Below are 10,390 nucleotides of genomic sequence, written 5' to 3' on the forward strand. Positions count from 1 at the left end.
TCCAGGATTGTCCTGGAGCCTGTGAGTAACCCAGGAGAAAAAAATGTATTAGGTGTTCAAAAAGATTTGTCTCACCAATTGCTTTGTGCATTTCTGTTTATAAGTGATAAAGATATTGGTGATAGAGAAAAGGCTACTTGATTGGACAAGGCAGGCTGGGAGGAATGAACACTTCAGGAGTTGACAGCTTTAATATTTTGTTCTGAACAACAATTTCCCACAGATTAAGAACTGAGAATAAGGCAATATCCAGGCATTTTCTTTTGTAATTTGAACACTTCTCCTGGATAGAATCCTAAAATGGTCAGACTGACAAGTTTAATTTGTAAGTAAGCTGGGAAGATTTGCTAAAGTATTAGTGGATCTCCTGTAGCAGTGATCATGGCTGAGTTGGAAGATCAGTTGGTTTATGACAGAAGTATTATACCACATTAATCTTCCAAGAGCTCTGGCAAAGAAGGTCCACAACTGGCCATAAGAACACAAGAAAGCCTGGAATGAGCAATGGCCAATAATTCTGTACATTTTAATTGAAGTGCACAGCCAGTTTTTTCAATACCCAGTACGTGTAAACATTTTATGTGGCTGCACCTGCACAGTACAGCTCACATGGTACCTTCCAGGTTTCTGCATAGTTGTGCATGCACAGAGCTTAGTGGAAACTGGGAATGGCTTTTCAAGTCATCGAGTTTGCTCCCTTCCACAGTTTATGAACAATTTACCCTTTTGTAGACAGTGTTCCACTTCTTCACCTTACTGAAGAAAAGTCCCATTAATATTCCATAATGAACCTAAGTGTACAGAATAAAATTCCAGACTATTCAGCAGTTCCAATTTTTTTCACTCCATTAATTCCTTCACCTGGTGAGACAGCCATTAAGTCCCATGCAGTATTCCATCATTGCAGTTTACTTTTTTAAAAAGAAAACTGTAAAAATGGGTTAGCTGCATCTGGAGGGGTACTGTATTAAAATAAAACCAAAATTCAAGAGTATCATCTCAGTCTATCTCAGCACAAGAATCAGTTGTTGCAAACAACATGTTACCCACATCTCTTATGAAGTTAATCAGTGTCCATTTGAAAATTATGGTTGGGAGAGTTCTCCTCTACTGTGGTAGAAAAATTTCTTCCAATCTCTGATCTCACTTAATACACTCAGGGCAGATGGAAACCAATGAAAGCCATTTTGTACTGAACAAATTTTGCGATGTAAAACAAAATAAAATGAAGGCAATAATTACTTTTCGCAACATTCAGAGCATTTACTCCTGCACACTTTAATACATGAGAGCCCGGTTATGGCATGCATTTATAGCAGTAGCCTGAATCGCATCCTTACTTTACATGAAGTACTAGAAGACATTAAAAACTCCAAGAAACTATGGCACTCACCTTCTGGAGACTCATCGTGCACGTAGGTACCAGTCAGATATCGATGTACGAGTGCAGACTTCCCACTGCATGGACTACCAACCAATCCCTGTGAAAAAAGAATCATGAGATCACAGAGCTTCTAGTTCATAATTGGTACATTCACAAGAATGTGACTAAATCTGACAGAACAAAACTATGTGATAAAAGACTGAACATGCTGAGGTCTTTTCTCTAGAAAAAGGCTGTGGAGGTGACTGATCAAGGTTTTCAAAACTACAAAAGGCTTTCGATAAGGTGGACATAGAGATGTTTCTGTTGTGGGAAGAGACCAGAACTAGGGGCCATCAACTAGAAGTATTAAAGCGGGCACTAAATGGTTATTTATATAGAAAGAGTGTGCAAAGGTATGGGGAAAAAGCAAGACATTGGCACTAGGTAACAACGCTTATTTGAAGAGTTGGTGCATGCATGACAGGCCAACTGGCTCCCTCCTGCATCATAATAATTGTGATTCTGTGAATGCAAGATAGCAAGTAATAAGTCCAATGGAGAATTTTTTAAAACCTAGATTGCTGAGTGTACAACCACAGGGAGTGGTTGAGATGAGTAGTGTAGACACATTGAAAAGATATATATGAGGGAGAATGAATGAGAAGGTTATAGCGATGAGGTTAAATGAGGAGTTAGGATGAGACTTGTCTTGAGAAATGGGAATGGGATGAAAATGGGATTAGAATAGTTAGGTATTTCTTACTATCTCTTAGAATAGTTCGGTGGTTGTTTTTCACTGGTACCGACTTGATGGGCTGAAAGACCTTTTTCTGTGCTGTAGACCTCTATGATTCTACACAGCATAAAGATTGGCACAGACCAGTTGAGCGAAGCAGCCTGTTTCTGTGCTGTAGACTCAATGTGATTCAATGTAATATAGGAACCTTATTTTTCTGTTCCTTTTCCAACTTGTCCACGACACAATTCAAACTGCTTTTCTGCCCTCTAACCTTGTTAGTGATCTGCACTAGCCAGGAAGATTTGGTTGGGATCCTACATCTGGACAATAAGTACTGTATTCAGAGGAGCTACTGTTCAGGTAAGATCAATTAAGGATGCCAGTTTTGTCCCTTCTTTCTCTGTCCCAAAATTATACACATTATCATCACGCACCATCTAGTGGCCTGACTGGGAACAACACAAAGCTCAGCCAGTGTGACTGTTCTCTGGGATACATAGCTGAGCCACCTGAAATTAAGGTGAATGCTCTTTTTGTTGGCAGGTCTACCAGACAGCATCAATGGTATAATTGATAATACTAAACAGTTACATATCCCTACACATACTCTCATTCAAGAACAATAAGGTCAATTGGTTATGCTTTAGACTCAGCAAAAAAATCACTGGTTCAAATTCTGGCAAAGTTCATTTAACCTTTCAGCTTTATGCAATGATATTATGTCGTAGGTCATAGGAAGAAACAGGAGTATGCAGAGTCTCCTGAATGACCAGCAAAAGAAACAGGGATCAGCATCAGGCCCAAAGTAAGTAATGAACAGCAATTTACAATCTACATTAATGATTCGGATGAAGGGACTGAGTGTATTGTCACCATGTTTGTTGATGATACGAAGACAGGTAGGAAAGGAGTTTGTAAGGAGAAGAGCTGGCAAAGAGATATAGATAGGTTAAGTGAATGGGCAAAAATTTGGCAGATAGAGTATATTGTGCAAAAATGTGAGGTTGTTCACATTGGTAGGAAGAAAAGCAGCATATTATTTAAATTGAGAGAGATTGCAGAATGCTGTGATAAAGAGGGATCTGGATGTCCTTGTACATGAATCATAAAAAGTCAATTTTATTGGGAAGTGGATGAAACATTAAAGTCGGAAACTGTTGCTACAACTGTACAGGGTGAGGACGGGATCACACCTGGAGCAATGTGCACAGTTCTGGCCACTTCACTTCAGGAGGAACATATTTGCATTGAAAACAGTTCAGAGAATGTTCACTTGGCTTATTACCAGAGCCGAAGGAGTTTGTCTTATGAAGAAAGGTTTAGCAAGTTGGGCCTATACTTAGTGGAATTTAAAAGAATGAGAGACAATCTTATTGAAAACATACAGATGTCGAGGGGGCTTGACAGGATAGATGCTGAGGTAATGTTTCACATTTTGGGAGAGCAGAGTTTCAAAATAAGAGGTTTCCCATTCAACACAGAGTTGAGGAGAGAGTTCTTCTTTCAGAGAGTCATTGAGCTTTGGAATTCTCTTCCACAGAGAGCAGTGAATGCTGGGTCATTGAGTAATTCTCCTGATAGGTTGTGGAACCGCAGCCTTTTTGGTTATCAGAGCCTAACATTCCCTGAGGCACCAGATACTAACACGTTTCAAACATTGACGGATTTATTTAAGGAATATTACGACCGCAAGCCTCCTCTAATTCTGAGATGCTCTTGTTTTTACTCAGCAATTTGAGAACAAGAGGACTCCATATGGGGATTTTTGACAAGGTTAAGATGACTGGCAGAGGCATGTGACTTGGGTTAAACCCTTAAATGAGATGTTGAGAGACTGTTTGGTATATGGGATTAATGATGTAACCATGCAAAACTGCTTTAATGTGACAAGTGGAGCATATGAGTTACAGGGTATTCCGATGGAAGTAGAAACCCTCACCAGGTCAACTGAGCTTGGGGAACATCACTTTAGTGAAGGCAATTGTATAGGCTCACTCAGGACATATCCTGATCAGAGGGATTCTAGATCAGCCCACAGTAAAACCCCAAAACAAAGCAAGCCTTGGCCAACTGGTTAACACTTTCTTTAGGATCTGGGCCGGAAGCCATTGTAGTTGCTGCTGGTATGTGCACTCGAGACAGCAAAACAGTCCCTCTTGACCTAAATTGAGCAAGGGAATTCACATGGCAGTATCCAGGACAGTGCACTCCCTGGAAACCCAATCTATATCTGGCTTGGAACAGTTAAATTGCTTAGCGACATCCAAATCAGAGCCAATCAAAATAAATTGAATCAGAGATAGTAGGAACTGCAGATGCTGGAGAATCCGAGACAACAAGGTGCAGGGCTGGATGAACACAGCAGGCCAAGCAGCATCATAGGAGCAGAGAGGCTGACGTTTCGGGCCTAGACTCTTCATCAGAAAATCAAAATAAATGTCTGGTTAAATAGTCACCTGGTTCTAATGGAGGTTGATACCAGCACAGATGTTTTAGTGATCACAGCACAAGTCTTTAACAAAATTCAGTCTGGACTCCAATCCTTAAGATTGTGCAAGATCTTGACTAGACTGAGAACCTATACCGGGGAACCTTTACAGATTAAGGGGACAACTTTGGTTCTAATCTCTTATGAGAAGCAGCTGGCTCAGTTAACAGTGACTGTAGTAAAAGGCTCGGGCCCAAGCTTGGTTGAGAAAGATTCACCTAGATTGGTTCAACATTTTTCGTTTAGAAAATGGCTGCCTGAGTGAAGGCCTAATTAAATACCCAGAGGTTTAAAGTTTCAGCAAATATTTGTAGCTCGGGTTGTGGGTGAGGTTGTGGACTTGCTCGCCGAGCTGGCTTGTTCTCGTTTAGTGCCATTTGCCTTATGGGCAAAAGTAGAAGTAGAAATCAGGAGGCTGGAAAGGGAAAGAATCATCAAACCAGTCCAGTTTGCACAATGGGCAGCACCGCTCATACCAGTTGTGAAGCCTGATGAGTCGGTTCGCCTTTGTGGGGATTTTAAACAAATGGTAAACAGCTTTTCTCTCCTGGATAAATACCCAATCCTTCGCATCGAGCATTTATACGCAAGCTGGCAGGGGGGCTGTCCTTCACGAAGCTGGACATGAGCCATGTGTACTTGCAGTTGCGTTTAGATGAGGATTCCCAGAAGTATGCTACAATTAATACCCATAAGGGTTTGTGCCAATTTAGGAGACTGCCATTTGGGGCATCATCAGCCTGTGCCATTTTTCAGCGGACAATGGAAAACATTTTACAAGGTCTACCCCAGACTGCCATTTATCTGGATGACGTGCTAATAACAGGGAAGATTAAATAGGAGCATTTAGAGAACTTCGACATAGTCCTTAGACAGGCAGGCATATGCCTTAAAGGGAAAAAGTGACCTATTTGGGCTACAGAGTCAACAAGACTGGGTTACACCCATTGGAAGAGAAAGTAAGGGTAATCAAAGGTGCCCCAGCTCCCACGTCTGTACCAGAGCATTTTCCTTACCAGGTTTTTCCTTGGATTGGTGAATTATTACAGAAAGTTCATACGTAACCTGGCCTCCATCCTGACACCTTTGCGTCAATGCTTGAAAAGGATCCGCCTTAGAAATGGTCATGTAGGCAAGCCATAACTTTTCAGGAAGTGAAGAAACAGCTATCATCCTCGAAGGTGGTGGTACACTATGATCCCAAGTAAGATCTGGTATTGACATGCAATGCCTCCCCATACAGCATCCAGGTGGTATTAGCTCTTAGTGGCCCAACGGAGAGGTACACCCAATAGCACATGCTCCTGGACTTTGGTTAATGCAGAGCGTAAATACACCCAGATAGCGAAGGAAGGTTTGGCAATCATATTTGGAGACAGGAAGTTCCACCAATATCTTTACGGATGTAAATTTGTAATAATAATGGACCACAAACCCCTGCTAGGTCTACTTGAAGAGGATAAGGCCGTGCTGCCCATAGCTTCAGGCTGAATTCAGCAGAGAAGACTCCACACCAGGTTAAATCTGATCTTCCTAGACCTGGGGTGAGGGAAGGGGGGGATGTTGACACGGCATCAGGAATGCTAATACCAAACACAAGACTCCACTAAGTGAGAGACTTTGCTTCAGGGGACGAGGTTTAGTGTAGGAACCACGGGAATGCCCCTGCATGGGTAAGAGGCATGGTCAATGTCAGGTCAGGTCCAGTGCCATATAAAGTTCAGGTGGGTGCGATCGTCCTGAACAAGTGCATAAACCATATGAAAGCTGCAAACTCAAACAGGGCAGGGGCAAAACATGCCCAGCTCTTCAGAATAGTTGGAAAGGCTGGCAGAACCCATGGGTTCTCCCTCTCCGTCAAGCGTCGAAAATACCTCAAAATTTGAGATGGACAAGGCGGATGTCGCTGCCTCAATCCTTTTGCCTGCTGAAGAAGAGAATGAGTTTCTTCTGAGATGCTCAGGGCGCAAGAGGCAAGCTATTGTGAGCTACATGCCACCCGTATCAGAGGCAGAGTTGGAGGAACCTTACCTGGTGCTAAAATGTCCAAGGAGGAGCTACAAAAAAGAAAGAAACAGCCTATGTCCTCAGATTCAGAGGGGGATGGATGTTGTGATTGTAACAAGGTCAGCCAGGTGGACCTCATAAACTATGAGTTCCCTGACTGGGACTGTTAATCTGGTCCAATCAGGGAGCCCTGGCTGACAGATATAAACAGGACTGCCTGCCCCTCTTCCGCGGTTATGTTCGAGCCTGGGTGTCCTTGGAGTAGGAGCATGTGGTGTCCACCAATGCTCTCGATGCCTTTAGGGAGAGGTGGGCACCGTGGGGAGTGGAGTGCTTTATTTCCCCCTCCAACTCTATTTTGATTTAATCCCTACCCTCCCCTTCACATTTCTCACATAAGCATTGCCCTTGTCAGTCTTTGCATGTTAATGGCTCTCTGGCCACATGGGTGTTTTTCCTGGCAGTGGAAATACCGAATAAAGTTCTTACACAATGGTGTCTTTCTTAAAAAAAACAACAGGATTGTCATACATCCTCACACACTGACAGCTGGATCAGTGTCAAGGACTCTCCACATGTAAATAAAGGGCGGCTTGGTGATGGGATACCTGCCTCTGTGGAGTTATTTCACCCAATTATAAAGTCCTTTGGACCAATGGCCTCATATTGACCATGAAAAATGATCTGTCCATCATCAGGGAAACTGTCAATTGCTGCAAAAACAGAAATTGCTGGAGAAACTCAGTAGGTCTGGCAGCATCAGTGGAGAGAAAGCAGAGTTAACATTTTGAGTCCAGTGACCCTTCTTCAGAACTGGTAGTAGGTGGAATATGTACTGATGAAAGGAATTGGGGAGAAAAGGAGTGAGTGGATAGGTGGAGAGAGAGCCCAGAGGCAGAGAAAGAAAGTTAGCCGGACAAAGGGATTGTTAATCAAAAGCCAGGGAAGGAGAAAAGCTGATAATGAGTACCATGAAGGTGAAAATGGGTTGGCTGTGCTGAAAGCAGCCCATGTCATGACATGGGGTGCAAGGGTGGGTAAAGTACATAGAAGAAGGTGTTCTGGCTCTAAAATGATTGAACTCGATATTGAGTCCTGAAGGCTGCAGGGACCCCAAGTGAAAAGTGAGAAGCTGTTCTTCTAGCCTGTGCTGAGCCTCGCTGGAGCACTGCAGTAAGTCTGAGACAGAAACGTTGGCCACGGAACTCGGTGGTTTTTGGCTTTTGGAGTTTGGGGTATAGGTGGGTAGTGATGGTGGTAGTTGTGTTGGTAGTGGTGTGTGTGTGAAGCAATAGATGTACTGGGAGTATGCTCAAGGTCCGAATACTGCCTGTTAGATGTTTGCGTAAACTGTCTGAACTTTGATCTCAAGTTTCAAGCCATGAGGTTGGAATGCTCAACAGCCATTTCTTACCCTGTTTTGTTTAATCACACTCAAATGTTTCGCAGCAAACAAGGGAACAAACCAGTTACTACAATAACAACCAAAATGGCAGCTGATGGGCATATGATTGAGAAGCAACAAAAAGGCAAACTTACCAACCGGAGCTCTGGAACTGAACGACTTAGCGTCCATTCCTGGCTGTTTACAAAGGCCTCTGGGAGGAAAAGAAAATAAAGAAGGAAGTCAACAGTTAAAAAGTAGAGAAATATTCAACTTAACATGCAACATGCGAAGTGCAGTGAAGAGTTGGACACATGGACCATCTTCCTGAGGTTAAAGGACATACAATTTTAAACGAAGAAAATACAGTCCTTAAAGTAGAATTGTCACCTGGGTTAGGATTAGGGTCAGAGCCCATTTAAGAAAGGAAGCAGCATGGTGGCACAGTGGTTAGCACTGCTGCCTCACAGCGCCAGGGTCCCGGGTTTGATTCCAGCCTCGGGCGACTGTCTGTGTGGAGTTTGCACATTCTCCCCGTGTCTGCGTGGGTTTCCTCCCACAGTCCAAAGATGTGCAGGTTAGGTGGATTGGCCATGCTAAATTGCCTGTAGTGTTCAGGGAGGTGTAGATTAGGTGGGTTATAGGGGGATGGGTCTGGGTGGGATGCTCTGAGGTTCGGTGTGGACTTGTTGGGCCGAAGGGCCTGTTTCCACACTGTAGGGATTCTATGATTCAGCAAAACATTGACCTGAATCTGAAATTACAGCCTAAGAGTGATAATAAGAGAAATAATGTTTGTTCATTGGAAATTCAAATACAAATTAACATTGATTAGACCATAAGAAGCAGGAACTGGAGTAGGCCATTTGGCACCTTGAGCCTGCTCTGCCATTCAGTAGGATCATGGCTGATCTGCCACTCCTCATGTCCACTTTCCTGTCTGTAGTGATTGGAACGCGGTCAGCCAGTTGGTCCACATAGAAAATGAGTTCCCTGATTGGGGCTGTTAAGCTGGTCCAATCAGGGAGCCCTGGCTGACAGGTATAAACACGAGTGTCAGAGGTTCTGTTCACTCTGAGAGCTGGCTCTGAGGGAGCTGGATCAGTGTCATGTATTATGCATGTGTAAATAAAGGGTGACTTGGTGATGGGATACCAGCCTTGGTGGAGTTATTTCACTACTCTTTCCCCATAACCCTTGATTTCCTGACTGATCAAGAATCTCTCTATCTCAGCATTCAATATACACAAGGACTCTGCCCCCCACAGCTCTCTGTGGCAAGGAGTTCCAAAGACTCAATCCTCTGAGAGAAGAAATTCCTCCTCAACCCTGTTTTAAATTGGCACCCCTTTATTCTGAAACTATGCCCTCTGGTCCTAGACTCTCCCAGGAGGTGAAACATCCTCTCAGTATTTACCCTGTCAAGCCTCTTAAGAATCCTATATGTTTCAATGAGATCACCTCACATTCTTCTAAACTACAGTGAGTAGATTCCCAACCTGTTTAGCCTCGGCTCATAAGACAGTCCCTCTATATCAGGGATCATCATTGTGAACCTTCGCTGAACTGCCTCTAATGAATAATATCTTTCCTTAAATAAGGGGACCAAAACTGATCACAGTACTCCATATGTGGTCTCACCAGCACCTTGTATAGTTGCAGTAAGACTTCCCCTTGAAATAAGGGCCAACATTCCATTAACGTTCCTGATTACCTGCTGCACCTGTGTGCTAGCTTTCTGTGCTTCGTGCAAAAGTTCCCCTAATTAATTGCTTAATTTTGATACTGCAGTGTCTTTTTTTTAAAACAGAAAACTATGAAACCAAATTTGACCAACTTTATAAGAATACATCACAAATTTGTGCTGCTTGTGTCAACATTGTCATGTGTGCTTTGCAGGTAGGTCCCTCATTATCTGCAGATGCTTCATCCTGAGCTGTTTTCTTAACAGTTTCTGTCAGTTGTGGCTTGCCATTTGCCTTCCACTCTCAGGGATAGAGCAAGGAGGCAACTTCAAGATCAACCTCACCCTGAATGGAAATTAAAATCAATATTGTTGCATTATTCTGAACCACATACATGCCATGTAGCCAAATGAGTTAACCAGAATGGTGATAATGTGGTACTCTTGAGTAAAGAGAGAGGTTGAAGTGAATTGTCTGGATGCATTTAAGGAGGGAATTGAATTAACATCAGGGAGAAAGAAATAAGAGATGATAATGGTGTTAGATAGAAGGAGGCTTGCATAGAGCATAAACAGTGACATAGACTTGTTGGAGATAGTAGGAACTGCCATTGCTGGAGTCTGAGATAACAAGGTGTAGAGCTGGAGGAACACAGCAGGCCAAGCAGCATCAGAGGAGCAGGAAAGCTGACGTTTCGGGTCTGGACTCTTCTTCAGAAATT

General features: G+C 43.1%; 1 protein-coding gene across 1 annotated transcript in view; it reads right to left on the bottom strand.

The window, feature by feature from the left end:
* LOC109926116 (arf-GAP with GTPase, ANK repeat and PH domain-containing protein 3-like) overlaps positions 1-10,390 on the bottom strand; it is a 112,635-nt gene that overhangs the window by 64,499 nt on the left and 37,746 nt on the right. The window contains exons 3-4 of the mRNA XM_048618870.1: positions 8,140-8,198; positions 1,394-1,481 (exon numbers count right to left, since the gene is read on the bottom strand). Of these exons, the coding sequence (XP_048474827.1) occupies positions 1,394-1,481; positions 8,140-8,198 (147 nt within the window). The remainder of the gene's footprint in view (positions 1-1,393; positions 1,482-8,139; positions 8,199-10,390) is intronic.

Source organism: Rhincodon typus, chromosome 41 (genome assembly GCF_021869965.1).
Source record: "Rhincodon typus isolate 14 chromosome 41, sRhiTyp1.1, whole genome shotgun sequence".
Classification (NCBI taxonomy): Eukaryota; Metazoa; Chordata; class Chondrichthyes; order Orectolobiformes; family Rhincodontidae; genus Rhincodon; species Rhincodon typus.